Here is a 20,101-nt window from a genome sequence, read left to right on the forward strand (position 1 = left end):
TCCTGCATGACTATGTCTGTATCTGTGACTTTTTTTTTTCTGATCCTGGGGTGTGAACTCAGGAGTTGGGTACTGTCCCTGTGCATTTTTGCTCAAGGTTGGTGCTCTACCTCTTGAACCACCGCTCAACTTCTGGCTTTTTGATTGCTTATAGGAATTTGCTTGCCTGAGCTAGTTTTGAACCTCAACCCTTAGATCTCAACCTCTTGAGTAGCTCCTTTGTGACTCATATAATATTATAAGCATGTTTTAAATGCTTATTTACAATGTATTATACTGTATCCTTTGGCAGTTTATTCTTCTTATATAATGCTTTAAAATATTGATATATGTAGTTCTGGTTCATTTCTTTTTGGCTATATTGTGGCATTTATGACCATTCCATTTATTTAATTATTCTCCTGGTGACTGAATTTCTTTTAGCTGAGTATTTTGAAGGACAGCAAGAAGAATCTTAACTATTTTTAAAGTTAGACTAGGAATGTTGTTTTGACTTTCAAAAACCAATTTCCTTTTTTGGTGTGCAGTGGTCTCACTTATCATTCCTGGGAAAACCCTTTGTACTTCACTAAGGAAGGCAGAGAAGGGTAATGTTTCACTGTACAGATGAACATGTCTTGTGCAAATGCAGAACAACATCTGCTGTAATACGAGAGATTAAGGTGCTGCAGCAAAAGGGATTAAGCTGCTGCAACAAAGGCATGCTCAGTCTATTGAGAGGTTTGGATTTTTCTCGGTGGAAACTTGTTGGTATTAATTCATTGTGTTTTTTTTCTGTGTATATTGAATTAACTTTAATTTGGAGGCTGCTTTAATTTGTAAGAATATATGGTTCCTTTTATGGATAAAAAGAAAAAAAGACTGCCCTTGAATGGTCATGGTTGTATGGAGGAAGCCAAAGAAAAATAATGCCTATAAAACAAATGAAGATACTTCTTTTTGAAGTTGGTATGAAATGAATATTTGTTTTAATAATAAATTTTATGTGTTAGATCATGTATGTTCTCACTTTGTAATCATTGTTTATTCATTTTGTTGTATTGGGATTTGAACTCGAGTCTTTGTGCTTGTTAGGTTAGTGCTCTTCTACTTGAACCATACTCCCACACCTCTTTGTTTTTATTATTTTTTTCATAGGCTCTTGTACTTCTGGCTAGGGGCAGGCACATACTGTTATCCTCCATTGTATGCCTCCCAAGTGGCTCAGAGTGCAGATGTGTGCCCACTATGCCTAGCTTATTTCTGGAGATGAGATCTCACTTACTTTTTGCCTGGATGGCCTCAAAATGCAGTCCTCTCAATCTCCACCTATTGAATAGTATAGTCATTATTTTAAAAACCAAATGTCAAATTTTTTATCTTTTTACTTCTGTGCTTTTTTGTCTTTTATTTGCAGCAGCCTTGATAATGGTTTGAGTATTTTTACAGTAGACACAGTGCAGAACTTCATTCAAATTATCCCTCCAAATGACTTGGTATTTAGTGCGTTAACTAGAAATGCTGAGGCAGCAAGGGAAGCACTAATAAATGGGATGCTTACCAGGGATGATAGCTAAATCCAGGGAAGCCCAAGCCAAAACTGAGAAGAAAATGTTATAAGCATTCAAGATATAGTTGGCCAATATACTCAGATAAGATTACAGAGATAGTGTAGGTACAACCACAGGAGTATATTGGAAACCGTGTATACTGGTATTGGAAGTAGGAAATTGAAAGGGAATACCAAATTTGACAGACACAGGGTAAAAAAAGACAAACAACTACAAAAGCAATACTTGCAAAACTGTTTGGTGTAAGTGAACTGAACACCTCCGGTGGGGGGGGGAAGGAAGGGAAAGGGGGAGGTATGAGGGACAAGATAACAAACAGTACAAGAAATGTATCCAATGCCTAACGTATGAAACTGTAACCTCTCTGTACATCAGTTTGATAATAAAAAAAAAAAGATATAGTTGGCCAGATTTGCTATTAACAGTGAATATCTCAATCTAATTAAATTAATTGGGATTAGGGATTTTCTGTTAAAAAGTGACTAATTTTAAGCATATCAAAATTAAGGATTATACAATAATAGTCATTTGGCTAAAATTTATTATCTTTTTCTTTTTTTATTTTTATTTGATAGATTCCAGAGCCTCAAGAGTGATTAAACTCATTTGCCTGTTTGTTTCTTCCATGGTTCTAGGGAATGGGTGCTGAATGGACTTCCAGTAAAGGAAGAGGTTCCCCACCCAGCATTGATTAGATGGAAAGGACAAAATGAATAAGACAGTGAATAATGAGTTTCTCTCCTATTACTCTTTTTCTGCTAACAACAAAAATTTTTATTTGCTCATGTGCAGTACAGCTGTGGGAAGAAGAGGTGGAGGTATGTGAAAAACCTCTTTTACTCTTATTCGTGATTTCTAGTAACTCCCAGCCATAGTCAGATAGACCCCTAGTCCAGAGAATTGTGTGGCTAGGCAAATTAATTGGAATTTTTTTCCTTCAGTTCATCAAGATTTCTAAGCTACATAAATGAACCTGGGTAGCCTGAAATTTCTGTTGTCAGAATCCCCTTTAATTAAAAATAAGTTCATATTTTCTCAGCATTAAAAATAAATTCTGGAAATATAGAGATAGGGTGAAGGATTTTTCTCCCTTCTATAAAAATATTTTAGGGCTGGGAATATGGCTTAGCGGTAGAGTGCTTGCCTTGCATGCATGAAGCCCTGGGTTTGATCCCTCAGCACTCCATAAACAGAAAAAGCCAGAAGTAGAGCTGAGGCTTAAGTGGAAGAGTGCTAGCCTTGAGCAAAAAAGAAGTCAGGGACAGTGGTCAGGCTCTGAGTCCAAGCCCCAGGACTGGCATTTTTTTTTTTTAAAGTATTAAAATGTGTTGGTTTATGAGCTGTTGTTTTATACTCCCAGTTTGTACTTCTGTTTGAGTTTACCATCTTCAGAGACATAAATAAAATATTTCAAAGTTTTTCATTGTCAATCTGCATTTGTTTTCACTTAAACAGCTAATATTCTTTTTAAAAGTTTCTTCTTGTCCTAAGAGTCACTAGTAAATGGTAGCCAAGACTGTCTTGCTGAGGTCTTGTCAGCTTCGGCCAATACCTATATTAGGCTCGGGGGACTTTACCTTTGACATTGACTTTACTTTTTTCTGTTCCTTTAGGTCTTTCACTACCTTTCCTACAGTGCTTGTCAAGATATCGTTTCTACTTCCCCTCCATGCCAGTGACAGCTGCCAGAGTGTGGAGCTGGCCTGTGGGAGTCAAGTAAGTGCCTTTTTTACTATTTGGCATGGTTTTTGCTTACTTTGCAAAGCCATGTAGAAAAACTTCTTAAGGTTAGTTTTAAAAAGGCACTTGTTTGATTCTTGTGGGCCAGCTCTTTGCTCCAGCCTGCTGTTGAACACCTGGTAGCTAACCTGGGGCTGAATTCAATGAGGTGACCATTACAGAATGGCTCATTGGTGCTAAGTAGACCTGAAGGATGATAGGCTTGATCTTGGCCCGAGCATTCATATTGTCATACTGGTGCTGTCCATTGAAGATCAGTATGTTACCCTCATCTCCTGGAAATTAGCAGTATTAGCAGACCTAGGGTCTGCAAATCTAAACAACTGTGTTGTACTAAATTAGAATTGCTCTTCTGGGAACCAGTAACCTCAGCATTTGTCTTAACTGTTAGGTTTCAGTATGGAAGACATCATATCTGACATTAATCAGGTTTAGGTTTTTATGTTTTCTGCTAAAGTTGCTAAAACCTGATATTTTACTTTTGCAGGTCATCTTTTAAATGTTGCCTATGTAAATTAACACGTCCCCTGTTATGTCATAACAACCATGTAAGGGAGAGTGTTTTCCTGCTCTGTCTTAGGTATTGGTGATGTGACCTGTTCATGCAGGGGAAACTTGAACATTCACAGGTATGTGAAGATCATAATTCACAAACATCTTCTCCCTGAAAACAAAACAACTTATTTTAGTGTGAACTTGTGATATGGTTTTATAAAATTTATTTTCCAGTTATTTTTCTGTCCCCTATTCTAGTAGAACAGGATTGGCCATATGTAGCCTGGTCTGCTGCTTATTTATATAAATGAAGTTTTATTTAAATACAGAGCTCTTCATATGTTGTCTATAGCCACCCTTGTACTACATCAACAGGGTGGAGTTGTTGCCAATGAGACCATATGATCCATAAGGCCTAAAATATTTCTTATTTGTCTCTTGAAATGAAAATGTGAACTGCTCCTGTAAAGGAGCTATACTTCAAATTATATATAGATATAAACTTGCTGGAACCACAGTTGATTTTAAATAGGGTTCTGAGAAGAAAACTAGACCTGTGTCAAAATGCTGCAGACTAGCAAGCAAATATTTGCAACAGATGTAGTGTTATAATTACTAATACAGGCTTAATGAAATGGAAAGCTATGATAGCAATCCAGCTTTCTCTGTTCTTTCATTCATTGTATTTTCTAACTCTCTCTCTCTCGACATTTATTTAGTGGCAGGATGCTACATTTTAGATCCTCTAAAGGTTTTATTGGAAGAGATAAAGATAAAAAAAATCTCTTGATCCATGGAATAATTACCATAATTAACATGGACTTGAAATCATGAGTTGTGTGGACCAGAGATGTTTGTGGATTACAGAGCAGATTAGTGGTAGGGCTGAAACTACAGGCTAAGTCTCCTACCTCATCTCCCAGTGGTCCTTGTACTAGATCCCACATCTTATTAATGACTGCTTTTCTTTATCTGTGCTTTAAGGCAGTCTATTTTCTTTTATTCTCCCTGAAATATAAGCAAGGACTTGATGATTTAAATCACAAAGATAAGATTTTTGGAATGTTAGCCTTACTTGGAATTTGAGGGTTTTTTTCTTTTCTTTTTTTCATAGTTGGGAAATTTCTGAAAGATTGCTGCTTCTGATTTTTTTTTTTTTTTTGGTGCCTGTGCTGGGCTTGAACTCAGGACCTGGATTCTGTTACTTAACTTTGTTACTCAAGTCTGGCACTCTTCCATTTGAGCCACAGCTTTACTTTTGGCTTTCTGCCAGTTAATAAGAATCTCATGGGCTTTCCTGACTGGTTTAACTTTGAACCATGATCTTCAGATCTCAGCTTCTTGAGTACCTAGGATTACAGGCATGAGCCACTGTAACCAAGCAAAAGGACTGCTTCTTAATTCAGAAATATTAGATGGAATAAGAAAGGAAGTCTGAGCCTGGTTCATAATTTTATAGGCAAGTGTAAAACCAAAATTGGCATTAATATCTATGTATGTGGGGGGGAGAGAGAGAAAGAGAGAGGGGGGTATTTGTATCTAATAGTTTTTAAAGTGCACCTGGATTGCATTCTGAAAGAAGTTTGGCGTAAATCAGTTGATTTATAACCTGCAGATAATGTTGCGTAGTTTTTTTGTTTTGGTTTTGTCTTTTCTTTTTTGATATTGGGGATCGAACCCAGGACATTGGACTTGCTAGGCAAGCACTTTGCCACTGAGCTACATCCTAGCCCTGTTGCAAACTTCCAAGAGGATATTTAAAAGTTTTGGTTTAGCCTGGCACTGGTGGCACATGTCTGTAATCCTAGCTACCCAGGAGGCAGAGATCTGAGCCAACCCATGTAGGAAAGTCTGTGAGGCTTTTACCTCCAGTTAACCACCAGAAAACTGGAAGTGGTGCTATAGTTCAAAGTGGTAGAGCACTAGACTTGAGCAAAAAAGAGCTCAGGGACAGTGCCCAGGCCTAGAGTTCAAGAAGGCAAAAAAAAAAAAAAAAAAAAAAAGTTTTGTCTTAGCAAAGTTTTCAACTTGTGGATAAGTGGGGAAGGTTAGTATACTGAGTTTTCACATATCTCTCATCCTACTATCTCACCAATTATTAATATCTTATGTTACTATGACACATTTGTTGCAATTATAAGCAATCTTGATCTGTTGCTGTTAACCAAAGTCCATCTTTTATTTAAATTCCTTGTATTTCCCCTTTTTCCTGTCCTAGAGTGACTTTTTTTTTCTTTCTGGGGATTAATAAATGAATTTTTGTTAGCATGTTTATTGAAGTACAAGGCCTCAACTCTCTTGTGGTAGGTGGTATTACAGGTGTACCATATGTGCCCAGTTTTTCCCATGTTCTCGAGTACCTTGGCCAGTGTACTCCCTAGCTACTAAATGCCTTCCTACCTTATTTTTCACTTTGCAGATCAGTTGCCCACTAGGCCCTTACATGTTCCTTTCTTTCCTATACAATCATGCTCTTCTCCATCTCTCATAGGGACACAGTTCAAGTCCTATCTGGTCAATATTTTTTATTCTCTGATCTCTAGTTTACAGAATACTCATCAGTCCTACCAAATGTTTTTTACTTTTACTCTCTTGAATTTCTATTTTTTCTTTTTAATGCAGATGGTTTAGGTTAAATTGTAGATTGTCACCTTCTTTAGGACAGGGTTGAATTAATAGCTTTTTTGTATCCCCTGTAGCATTTTATGTAATAAGTACTCATAAACGTATATGTGAATCAGTTCATATGGTAATAGAACTATTAACTCAAGATACATGATATGCATCTGTGAGGGTTAATTCTTCACTGTCAACTCCATTGGACTGAGAGATGATTAGATTAATTATTAATTTTCTTTTGTTTTCTCTGTGTGTGTATATCTATATACATATATAGATATATATACATATATCTATATATGTATCTATCTATCTATCTATCTATATGACAGTTCTGGGGCTTTAACTCAGGGCCTGGGTGCTAGAGTTCTACCACTTGAGCCACAGCTCCACTTCTGGCTTTTTTTTTTTTTTTTTTTGGCCAGTCCTGGGCCTTGGACTCAGGGCCTGAGCACTGTCCCTGGCTTCTTCCCGCTCAAGGCTAGCACTCTGCCACTTGAGCCACAGCGCCGCTTCTGGCCGTTTTCTGTATATGTGGTGCTGGGGAATCGAACCTAGGGCCTCGTGTATATGAGGCAGGCACTCTTGCCACTAGGCTATATCCCCAGCCCCTGGCTTTTTTTGAGTAGTTTATTGGAGTCTCTGCTTGGGCTGGCTTTGAACTGTGATCCTCAGAACCCAGCCTCAGGAGTATCTAGGATTATAGGCATGAGCCACCAGGGCCTGGCAGATGATTAGATTAATACAGCACCTCTGAGTGTGTCTGTAAGGGCTTTTCTAGAGACTTTTGACATCTGAACAACAACCTGAGCAGAATGTAAGTGGCACTTGCCAATAGGGTGGAGTCCAGATGGAATAAGAGAGTAAAAAAAAGGAGGAAGACTGCTAGCACAGGCTTGCTTTCTACCCACCATAAGGAGAGCAGCTCCATCCTGTTCTCCCTTTTCCTCCCAGCCTTGCTGCCATGATGTTGTCCCTCACCAGGAGCCCATAGAAATGAAGTAGGTGAACCATGGACTGAAACCTCTAAACTGGAAGCCAAAATACAGTATTCCTCCTTTAAGCTTTATTCCTTGGGTATTGGTCATAGTCTCAAGGGGTCTGACTAACACATCATTTAAGACCCTTTGTTAGTTTTTTGAGCTTCTTGAAGTACTTTAAAAGACCAGTAGTCTTATTTTAGATTCAGGAATGAGATGTTGATATTAGAATCATATATTTTATCATTGTTATTTTAAGACAGGGTCTCTCTATGCTGTTCAAGTTGGCCTTAAACTTCTAGACTCAAGCAGTACCCCTTGATTTCTCTAGAAGCCTAGACTATGGGCTTATACCCACAGCTTGGGAACTGCTGCCACATACATATTCAAATCCGAACAGTCTTTATATCCAAAATGTTGTACTGCTCCCTGCCTCACCACTGGCACTTTGGTTCTGGCTGCCAATATATTTCACCTATATTATGTTAACAGTTTCCAAATTAGTCTCCCTGCATTTGTCCCTTCTTCCTGATAGTCAGGACTCAGCAGTAGGATTGATGACAAGAAGCAGGAGATTCTTCAGTGTTTTCTGATCTCGCTCGGAGTGAAAGACAAAGTTCTTCAGTGGCCACAGGTAGTGAAGATAAATTGGATCCCCAGAGGGGGAAGTCTCTGATTTGTAGCATTTTTCCTGGTATAATTACTTCCACACTGGCAAATTCAAAGTTCTAGAATATAACAACTTATATATATATATAAAACTCTATAACAACTTGCTCTTTAGCCATTATTGGCTTCAGCACACCACTGCTGAACATTTGGCTCTGCTGTTGACTCCCATCTGCTGCCATTCCCCCTCTTGCTCACCCTCTTCCTGAGATACTGACCTCATTGCTGTTCTTAAAACATGCACCTGCTTTCCAGGGCTTTTCATTTGCAGTTTTCTGTGATTAGGATGCCCTTCGCTTGAACACAGCTGATTATCTCCCTTAATTCTCTTCTGCTCAAATACTGAGTAAGGTCTTCCATAATCTTCCTGTCTAAAGTTCTTATTTTGTTGGATGTTCTGAGATGATTTCTATTAAATACTATAGTGTTTTTGTGCCTTCCCGTTGCCTTGCTATAGGGATGCATTACTATTTCTAAGCAGCATTGTCTGTGGTAGGGATAATGGGTATTTTTGCTGCTGAAAAAGAGCCATTCCATTTTTGTTCCGATGAAATTATCTGTGACACATATAAATGAATCAGTTTCAGAGCTTGTTATCATTACTTGCAATTTTAAACTTGTATTATTTTTAATTAAATACAAATCATGCTAGAGGTCCAACCCCGGGCTTTTGTTTAGGCTTGGCAAGTACTTTATCACTGAACTACATCTCCAGCCTACACTTCAAATTTCTGTTGACTTGAGTTCTTCATGAGCAACTCAACAATACTTGTAGTTAAATGTATATTTGGTAGTATATAGTAATGAAAAAAGGGAAATTTATGTTTTATCAAAATGAGTTTATGGGGGCTGGGAATATGGCCTAGTGGTAAAGTGCTTGCCTCTTATACATGAAGCCCTGGGTTCGATTCCTCAGCACCACATATATAGAAAAAAGCCGGAAGTGGCGCTGTGGCTCAAGAGGTAGAGTGCTAGCCTTGAGCAAAAAGAAGATAGGGACAGTGCTCAGGCCCTGAGTCCACACCCCAGGACTGGCAACAAAAACAAAACAAACAAAATGAGCTTATGTGGAAGTTTTTTCTATAAATAAAAAATATGTAGACTGATTTATTGTAATTAAAAAGGTATATGTTGTACCATGAACTAGTTGCTGCCTTTTTTTCCCCTTAACTTTAGTGGCTGCCGTATTGTTTTCCTTTTTGTTTTTTACATTATTAGGAATATTTAAACTTCTACCTGTTTTGTTCTAGGCCTAGCCCACATTACAACAAGGTAGCAAGATTCAGTATACTTACAGCCAGAGTGTTTTCTTTCTTCTCTCTCTTTTTTAATACTTGCTCTATTGGTAAATGCTAATCAAAGTTGAAAACATGCTAGTAAGCAAGAGGCCCTGTTTCAATTCTTAGTACCAATTCTCTGTGATTTGACATGCAGTTTTTAAAATTAAAATTTCTTTCTTTCCCTTTTCTTTTCCTCCCTCCCTCCCTCCCTCCCTCCTTTCCTTCCTTCCTTCCTTCCTTCCTTCCTTCCTTCCTTCCTTCCTTCCTTCCTCTACTCTCTTTCTCTCTGTTTCTTTCTTTCTCTCTCTCTCCCCCTCCCTCTCTCCCTTTCTTCCTTCCTTTCTTCTTCCCCTCCCCCCATCCCCTCATTCTTTCCTAATTTAAGTCCCTCAAGTCTGAATCTCCATTCAGTCTTTAGGTACATATAAGGTCTATGTCAGGTATGAAAGTGGTACTACCTGTAAGTGTTCTAAGTAAATACTATGATATTAGTTCTGAAAATATCTGGAGGCAACTACATGGATGAAGATTAGATTTGATTTATTCCTTCTCCTTAAGGAGAAGTAAATTTCAGTTAAACATATGGCAGAATTTTCTCTCATTAGATCACTTTTAGAGTATAATGGGCATAATTGGGAATCAGATGCTTTTGCTAGATCTGTTAGTGGAATGGAGATACCACCTCTTTTCCAAGCCCATTGAAAAATATAAGCTACTATTTAGTATTATTCTGAATAGATCTCTGGATTATCTATATAGCTAGATTACCTGTTTTCCAAGAACCTTCTTTTTTTATGGCTTGTCCATTCATCACCCCTCCCCATTTTACATTCAAATTTTACTTAAAAATATCTGTTTCTGCCTGGGCAATGGTAACTCATGCCTCTTAGCTACTCAGGAATAGAGATTAGGAAGATCCTGGTTTGAGGTAAGCCTGGGAAAAAGTTTTTGCAAGGCCCCATTTCAGCTAATAGCCATGCTTGCCATTCCAGCTGCGACAAGAAGTAAATAGGATTGTGGTCCTAGGCCAGTACAGCCCAAGTTAAAAACCTGAAATGGTAACTCCTCTGTATAACACCTTAATAATAACAATACAATTATATTTGGGAGGTCTCATCCCAATAGAAAAAGCTGAGTGTGGTGGAATGCCCCAGTCATTCCAGTTACAGTGGGAAGTATAAACAGGGGGATTATCCAGGCTGTCTAGGACAGAAAGCTAGATCCTATCTCAAGTGTGGCTCGAGTCCTAGAGCTCCTGCTTAGCAAGACTAAAGCCCAGACTTCAAACCGTGAAAAAAAGAGTCAATTTCTATATTAACAGTGACTTTTTAAAATTTGCTTTGGTGCCAGTCCTGGGGCTTGAGCTCTGTGCCTAGGCCTGGGCCCAAGGCAAGTGCTCTATCCCTTGAGCCACAGCTCTGCTTTGGGCTTTTTTTTTTAGTAGTTTCTTAAGAGATAGGAGTTTCATGGGCTGGGAATATGGCCTAGTGGCAAGAGTGCTTGCCTCCTACACATGAAGCTCTCGGTTCAATTCCCCAGCACCACATATATGGAAAACAGCCAGAAGGGGCGCTGTGGCTCAGGTGGCAGAGTGCTAGCCTTGAGCGGGAAGAAGCCAGGGATGGTGCTCAGGCCTTGAGTCCAAGGCCCAGGACTGGCAAAAAAAAAAAAAAAAAAAAAAAAAAAAAGAGGAGTTTCAGGACTTTCCTGCCCCTGCTGGCTTTGAACTGAGATCCTCAGATCTCAGCCTTCTGAGTAGCTAGGATTACAGGCATTAGCTACAAGTGCCCTGCTCAACTTCTAGCTTTTTTTCTTTAAGGGAAATTAATTGGAGACAAGAATCTCACAGATTTTTCTTGTTAAAGTGGGCTTTGGACCATGATCCTTAGAGCTCAGCCGCCTGAGTAGCTAGTGTTACAGGTGTAAGCCACTGGAGCCTAGTTACTGACTTTTAAAAAATTATAACTGAATTAATTTTTCTCCTTTCTGTCTTGTCCCTTTCCTCCTATTTTGCTTCCAGGTAACCAACCATATATTCTGCCATATTTTTCCTCATACTTGAGTAATCATCATCTTACCTATTTATTATAAATTTTATTGGCATACACTAGTTGTACAAAGAGGGATTCACTGTATTACCTTTAAGAAATCTGCCTATCAACATCTGTCTCTTCGGGCATAAGTTAAATAGTTGTGTAGATGTTTGAAATTGGATTATTGTACAAATTATTCTTTTCTCTGTCTTATTTATCTCAAGCAGTGATAAACTGTAGATAAATGGTATAGTTCTGAGTCATTATTCAGTGGTTGGTTTTACCTTTATTTAACTGGTCTGTAACTGATTCACTTTGTTTCCCATTTTGGTCACCATGATCATTGTAGTAAGCATCTTGTACATATTTTTTTCTTATAGGTACATTTTAAAAATCAGATAAGTAAGAATGGGATTGCTGTATGTTTTCAAAGGATAAAAGCATACTAATATTTAATATTATTTCTAGATTGATTTCCAAAGCCAACCTAAGAGTATTTCTAAGGTTCTCTTCTGGTTCATATTAAACTAGAACATATATTTCTAAAGCCTTTAAATAATTATTAGTTACAGGATTTTTTTTTATTTTTAAAAGAATTTTATCTGAAGAGTCCTGCTATAAAAAAAATTAACCATCTTTCTGTATCTGGAGTATCAGTGTTACTTTGGCACAGAGTAAAACAAATTTCATTTGCCTCAGCTCTGATTTACATACTTGAAACCAAGGTAATATTCTAATGGACTAGAAGGTAAATGGAGTTGATAGAAATTTTGAAATCTGACTTTGAGGATAGGGTTTGGGAAATAAAGACCATTTTGGTAGTAGATTTTTATTTTTAATTGGGTAGTCACTTGATTACAAGAGGATTAATTATAAGAATCTCTTCTCTAGTGGTGTCTCAGCTTGAACAGATAAATATAGAGCACCAATGTTCAGAGAGAGAATGCTGTAGAAAAATGTGTGGGTAGCTCTTGTAGTTTCACACAGCAGATAACATCTAGAATAAAGAACAGATGAAAATACTCATTGAGGATTAGTGAAACATCATCAAATACAACATTGCCCAAGCCTAGCACTCACAGCCATTCATAATCTTGCTCATCTTGCAGGTCCGATGATATTTCCCACTGAGCTCAACTCACTTTTCTTTAGTCTCATCTATCTGTGTGCTTCCACACTCATTTCAGTGCCATTCTTTTGTTCTAGTCCTTTAGTTGTTTTTTTTTTTTAATTTTTGGTTTTGTTTTGTTTTGTTTTTGCCAGTCCTGGGGCTTGAACTCAAGGCATAAGCACTGCCCCTGGCTTCTTTTTGCACAAGGCTAGCACTCTACCACTTGAGCTACAGCGCCACTTCTGGCTTTTTCTATATATGTGGTGCTGAGGAATCGAACCCAGGGCTTCATGTATATGAGGCAAGCACTTTACTACTAGCCCATATTCCCCACCCTGTTCTAATCCTTTGGAAGACATATCTTGCCCTTTCTACATTTGATTGTAGTCAGTCCATTTTTAGTATTCAATATGGGTGTTTTCTCTTCATAAGACTTCTGGCTTTTCTAGTTTACATGATCTTTTTAGTCCTTGACTCCTGTCAAGGCACTGATACCTTGAGTTTTCTCCAGTGGTTTCCTGAATGTATATTTACACAGCAATAAATAGCTGCCCGCCTCCCTTGAGTGGTACTTGTATGTGAAGTGCTATTCTAAATACTGGATTTACTAAGTGATAAAGATAAATAATGTTTCTGCCCTCATGGAGAGTATATTTTTATGAGGAGAGACAGTCAGTAAATAAAACAATTAACAAGGAAATACTACAAAGTAAGGATCTTATGAAAAAGCCATGAAGAATGAGTCAGAGCTCTTAGAGTGGGCGGACCAACTCTACTAGTTAGTGTAAGCAGAAAAAGAATGAAAAGATATTAGGTAGCTCATGAATCTTCAGAGAAGGCAGAGAATCAGTCTTGGTGTCTGCTTAGCCAGAAACAAGGCTCAAGCTCTATGGGTTTTTGCCATAGGAACAGGAATTAGAATTTGCCCTATCCTTGCTGATAGGAGATGCATTGGTGAGGATTACTTCTATCACTCTGAAATGTTCAGAACAGGTCCCACTTTGTGTCTCCATGATATACTTTCCAATTGAAATGGTGTGTGGATGTGTTTAATTGGCAGAACCTAGACCATATACCTACCTCTTGTTTGCAAAAGAGGCTGGTAAAATGAAATTTCGGTTTCTATCTTAGGAGACAGGTTTTATAAGATGAGAAATTCTCCTAAGCAAAAAAAGTACTACATATGAGAAACCATGGGAAATTTAATATGGTGGAAAGAGATTGGAAGATAATTTAGAGTTGAATAGTCAGAGATAGCCTCACTTGGGGCATGATAGGTTGACACATGACAAAGAAATCCATGGAAGAAGAGTTTGTCAGTAGACAAAATAAATGAAAAGCCCCTGGTTTGAGGATGGTGAGGTATGGGTGTTATTTGAGGCTGGCTTTTTGGTGGAACAGCAGATTGGCTAATGCTCATGGAGTATATAAGTAAGAGAAAGAATAGCAGAAGAAACACAGGTAGTGAAGGTTTTAATAGAAGTTTGAGGACACTCAGCTTCCTTCTTCTTTCCTTCTGTGAGGTACCCTGTGGAGAATAGGAAAACAGATAGAGATGTGGAGACAATAAAGACATTTCTGTGTTATTAAATCCCATGAACTGTTGGAGATCATGGAGTGACTGAAATTATTTATATATTGTTCAGAAAGAGAACAACATGAGGGAATCTAGCAAAGATCAGAAATGCTACAAAGACTATGTATCCAGTGAATAGAGGGATGAGCCTTTCTGTTTTTATTCTAGTGTCTTATCTTGGTGGGCCCTGAAAGAAATTGCTTCTTGTTTATTCTTACCTTGTTGGGCAGGAGCAGTATATTGTAGTTGCAATTACTTGTACTGTGATAACCTCTTCAGACTGCTGCTGAATAACAAAAGCTGTAGCCCCAAATGTAGGTTGGGAGTTCTTTCCCATTGAAGAATTGCTTTATAAGCTGAGTGTTGTGGTTTAAACCCGTAATCCCAGCACTTAGGAATTGGAGGAGGAAGGATTGTGAGTTTGAGGGCAGGCTGGGCTACATAAATGAGATGCTGTCTCAAAAAATTAATTAATTAAAAAATGTAGCTCAGTGGTAGCACACTTAGCTAACATGCTAACATATATAAGGCCTTGAGTTCACTTATCAGCACCACAACCACAAAAAAAGAATTATGTACTGAAATGATACATAACTGTTTTTATACTCTCTTTTCAAAAGAAATCAGTCCCAAAACAAGTGAGATAAAATTTCCCTTTCTCTGTCCTTTCGTTCCTCCCTCCCTCTCCCTCTCTTTTTCTCCTTTCCTCCCTCTTTCTCTTTCTCTCCCTCCACCCCTCTTTCTTTTCTCTTTCTCGGTCTCTCTCTCTCTTTCTTTGTTGTTCTTTTGTTTGTGTGGCAGGAACTCACTAGCCCAGGATGGCCTTGAAATCTTGAGCTCAAGTGATCCTCTAGCCTTGGCCTTCTGCATAGCTGAGTCTACAGGTGTAGATCACTATACTTGGCTCCAGAAAGTTTGAACATAGTCTTGAAGTGTCAAAACTCCATTTTTGTTGTGTTTATATCATTTAAGCTACTCCAACACTACTACTGTAAAATTAAGTAAGATAATACAAGCCTGAAACTGGGCTCTTGTGGCTCAGGCCTGTAACCCTAGCTACTTAGGAGGCTGAGACCTGGAGGTTTATGGTTTGAAGCCAGCTAGCTAGAAAAGTCTTTGAGATACTCATTTTTATTTCTCTCAAGTATTGTTTACCTAGGAGTGGAGTTGCTGAGTCACAGGGTAATTTGTTCTTGTAACTTTGTAATGTCTGAACTGTTTTCTCAAGTGTTTGTACCATTTTTGAATCCCACCAACAATGCATCAGAGTTCCAGTTTTCCCATGTCCTCATCAACACTTCTTGCCTTTTTATTATTGCCTTCTGGTAGATATGAGATGCTAGCTCATTTTTTTTCCTGTTTGCTAGAGACTGATCCTAGTTCTCCACAAGGCTAATCACCATGTTCTTTACCACTTAGCTACATTCCTAGATCCTTGCTGTGGTTTGATATTTTAGACATTCCCTAATATGTAATGAGGTTGAAAATGCTTCTTACTATGTGCTTATTAGCCATTTGTGGCTAATAAAAATACTTACTTAAAACATTAGCTCATTTTAAAATTGAGTTGTCTCTGTTGTTGAGTTATGAGAGTAAGGATAAAAAGCTTTTTTTTACTTCCGTATGATTCTAACATCTGTTCATTTATTTAAACCAACAACTTAAAATCATTTTTTGAAAGAAGGCAGTCATGTGTCCTTTTCATGTTATTCAGAGCTTTTGAATGTCATCACTAAGAAATGGTCAATATGTTTTAAAAATGAAATGAACATTATTGATGTACAAAGACAGATGTGAGAAAGCATTGCTAATGTAGATGAAACATGGTAGAATCTTTTGGACTGCATTAAATCCCTGGAATTCCTCAGGATTACATGACTACTGAATTAAACAACTATTGTTGGGTTCTGACTTAGTCCCTGAGCATATGCTTTCACCAGGAATATAAGAAGAAAAAACCTGGGAGATTTGTATATAATGCTTAGATTATTTGACTTACCCTTCTCATCAGGATTACATATATTTAAAGAATTTATAACTGGTTTAACTCACTCTTGGAAATGGCTCATAGAGCTTTCATATGCTCCACATTTTTGTAGATGCAAATCTAGGCTGTTGATTAACTTGATTAAATTATATGAGAGAGCATCCTGAAACCATAATGACCCTTTCAAGAATTGCTTTTTCTTCATTTAATGACATTAATATGGGTATAATCTTTCAGTAAGAGCATTTATGCCTGATTAGTATTAAATTGAAAAATATAACAAATACAATATCTGAAAAAAGTGCTGGAGGGAGGGTAGGGATGGTTGGAAAGAGCCCAGACTTTGGTCCTAGGCTGGATTTCAAATCCTACCTCTGGGAACCTTAGGCAACCATATCATCTCCCTAAGGTCCAAACTTCTCTTCTGTGAAATGAGGTTTTGTGAAATGATGAGCATAAAGCAATATGATGTGTGAACACTATTCAGGCTAGCACTTGGCACATAGCACTCACCACTTCATGCCACCTTCTACGTCAGGTGCTTCATTGTATATGTTTTGGGGAAGAAGTTACAAATTAAAAGAAATTTAAATTGGGCTCTCTACTCAAGGTATTTCCATTTCACAAAAGTATATAAAGCAAAGCTGGGCCTTCTTTTTTCTTAAAGATTTAAAAAAATCTTTAAGAAAATTTGGGGGGCTGGGAATATGGCCTAGTGGCAAGAGTGCTTGCCTCGTATACATGAAGCCCTGGGTTCGATTCCCAGCACCACATAATATAGAAAATGGCCAGAAGTGGCGCTGTGGCTCAAGTGGTAGAGTGCTAGCCTTGAGCAAAAAGAAGCCAGGGACAGTGCTCAGGCCCTGAGTTCAAGGCCCAGGACTGGCAAAAAAAAAAAAAAATTTGGAAAGCTCTTTTAAAAGTCACATTTTATAAAATCCAGAAGAAGTTTGTGAATGGAAGCTGTAAGTGGGAATGTGGTCAAGTAGGGAAGTAAAGAATCCCAGAAACAATTAATGGTAGAGCCATACATTAGTGACTCCCACCTGTAACCCTAACTACTCAGAAGGCTGATTTAAGGCCAGCCTGGACAGAAAAGCCCTTGAGAATTCTTCTCCAAAATAATCAGCAAGAAGCAGAACTGGAGATATGGCTCAAATGATAGAGTTGCCAGCCTAGTAAGCAAAGTTAAACAAGCCTAAGGTCATGAGTTCAAATACCAGTACTGATAACAAAGAAAATAATATTAGCATTAATTTGAAAGAGTTTATAAAGACTGATGAATAGTAGGCTGCAGATGTTAGCTCAAAAGTAGAGCACTTGGCTAACCTGAATGATACCCTGGGTTCACTTCCCAGTAAGGACGCTGGGGATAGTGGTAGGATGAGGCAGAGGAAAACTACAAAAGAGATGTCTTGCTTTACTCAGTTCTAAAATAGATTTTCAAAAGATTAATTGGGAGAATATACAATCAGGAGTTACTTTAGAGTATTAGAAAAGGTGCAAAATGAGGTGAGGTTCCTGAAGAATATTCTGACACAAAAACATTTTTGAGAGGCTGGGAATATGGCCTAGTGGCAAGAGTGCTTGCCTCGTATACATGAGGCCCTGGGTTCGATTCCCAGCACCACATATGTAGAAAATGCCCAGAAGTGGCACTGTGGCTCAAGTGGCAGAGTGCTAGCCTTGAACAAAAAGAAGCCAGGGACGGTGCTCAGGCCCTGAGTCCAAGGCCCAGGACTGGCCAAAAAAAAAAAAAATGAAAACTAGAGTATAGGAATAGGTAAGAATAAGCTTTTATTGATAGCCAATGATATTAACAAAGGTAACAATGAAAACATGTTTCCTTCTTATTCGCATTGCTGACAAAGATCTTTCTTTCTTCCTTTCTGTTTTTTGTCTGTCCTGGGGCTTGAACTCAGGGCCTATGTACTGTCCCTGAACTAAAGATCTTTCTACTTGAAAGTAAGGTAATGTGTGTTTTTAGTCCCAGCTATATGGGAACATGTAAAAGCAAAACTGTTGAGGCTGTGGTTCAAGTAGAGCACTTACTTAGCAAGCACAAGGCTCAGAGCTCAAACCTCAGTGCCACTTGTGCCTCAAAAATTAAAGAAAAAAAGTATTGGGTTGGAATTGTAGCTTGATAGTAGAACTCTTGCTTACCATAGTTATAGGCTTAATCTCTAGCACAATAAGTAAATAAATGGTAAGGGTATTTTTGAGGAAGTGATAGTTGCAGAATACCTTTCCCTTCTTTCTGAATATGATTGTGAAAATAGTAGTAAGGTCAAATGTTATAATTATTCCATCAATATGTCAGCAGCTAGCCATGAGTCCGGTTAGAATTGAGATGCCTTCTAAGTATAAAGTGAGCATTGCATTGTTTACATGATAACTTTCTTTTATTAAATAAAATATGCTGTTTTATCTTTTTTGGTAATGGGACTACTAGATTATGTATGTGCTTCCTATATTTCTGTTGGGTTGTGCATAGTAATACTTACTAAGTTACTTTAGAAAATTAGAAAAATTTAAAGTTACCAGGTACTGAACCATGGTGTCAGTATTTCCCCTATAAGCAAGTACTATGCATCCTTATACCTAAATGGTTAAAAAACACATAAAGAGGGCTGGGAATATGGCCTAGTGGCAAGAGTGCTTGCCTCGTATACATGAGGCCCTGGGTTCGATTCCCCAGCACCACATATACAGAAAACGGCCAGAAGTGGCGCTGTGGCTCAAGTGGCAGAGTGCTAGCCTTGAGCAAAAAAGAAGCCAGGGACAGTGCTCAGGCCCTGAGTCCAAGCCCCAGGACTGGCAAAAAAAAAAACAAAATAAACACATAAAGAACTCTAGTATAAAGGTGTCTAATGCTAGAATGTGATAGGTGAGTGTCCCTGGCCATCTGTTCACTATTTTAGAAAATACATATTAAAAAATAAATTTTTGAGAGATTTATAGATTCACATATAACTGCAAGAAATACTCTAGAGACATCCATTGTATCCTTAACAGTTTTTTTAATAGTGGCAACATTGTACCAAACTGTGGTATAATATTGTAACCAGATTAGTGACATTAATATAATCCATAGGTCTTTTGAATGTTTGCAGTTTTATCTGTATTCATTTGGATACGTGGATGTGTATTTAGATCTAAGCACGTGCATCTTGTCGTGTGTAGGTACTTGTATCCAGGTTCCAGTTATCATCCAGTTATCACCACTAAAAAAAAACAACAATCCCCACCCCCCTCAACTCCCAGATGGGTAACCAGTTTTTCACCAGAAGGATCTAACTTCATGTCCATACTGAATTTTCTTCCTCTACATCTAACCCTTGGCAACTGTTGTTCTAGTCTCCATTAAAGAAAAAAACAAAAAACCAATCCCAAGGCATTTATTGTCACCTGATGATAACACAAGGTCATCAGAACTGTGCACACTACATCTTAACAAAAGGGCTCATCAGGGCTGGGAATATGCCTTAGTGGCAAGAGTGCTTGCCTCATATACATGAAGCCCCGGGTTCGATTCCCCAGCACCACATATATATGGAAAACAGCCAGAAATGGCGCTGTGGTTCAAGTGGCAGAGTGCTAGCCTTGAGCAAAAAGAAGCCAGGGACAGTGCTCAGGCCCTGAGTTCAAGCCCCAGGACTGGAAAACCCCCCTAAAAAATCCCAAAAGGGCTCATCAAACAATATGAATGGATGTTTTCTTAGATTCCCAGAAAAGAACTCTAGTCTCCATTTTTATAGATTTGTCATTTCAGGAATGTCATATAAATAGAATCATGTACTATATAACTTTGTGTAATTAGCTTTTTCCATTCAGCATGGTAGCTTTGTGATTCATCCAAGTTGCCATTGTGTTTTTGTGTGTATATAATTATATTTAACTCTTTATAAGTATATAATTTATTGATGTTAAATGCAATGTTGAGTAACTATCACCACTATCTGTACCTAGCATTTTTTTATCCTTCCCAACAAAAAAATTATTTTAAGCAATAGCTCCCTTTTCTTATACCTCCTGAAAACCTCTGCTTTCTGTTTTTGTGA

General features: G+C 38.0%; 1 protein-coding gene across 4 annotated transcripts in view; it reads left to right on the plus strand.

Annotated features, from left to right (window-relative positions):
• Positions 1-20,101, plus strand: part of Mcu (mitochondrial calcium uniporter) — a 179,542-nt gene that overhangs the window by 14,882 nt on the left and 144,559 nt on the right. Inside the window, exons 2-3 of one of the 4 annotated variants that reach the window (XM_048338992.1) lie at positions 3,164-3,266; positions 3,871-3,919. The exons of 1 other annotated variant lie outside the window; for it this stretch is intronic. In XM_048338992.1, coding sequence (XP_048194949.1) covers positions 3,893-3,919 — 27 coding nt within the window. In that variant the 5' untranslated portion in view covers positions 3,164-3,266; positions 3,871-3,892. 2 more of the 4 variants (XM_048338991.1, XM_048338993.1) reach the window with 2 other exon arrangements.

Source organism: Perognathus longimembris, chromosome 2 (genome assembly GCF_023159225.1).
Source record: "Perognathus longimembris pacificus isolate PPM17 chromosome 2, ASM2315922v1, whole genome shotgun sequence".
Lineage (NCBI taxonomy): Eukaryota > Metazoa > Chordata > Mammalia > Rodentia > Heteromyidae > Perognathus > Perognathus longimembris.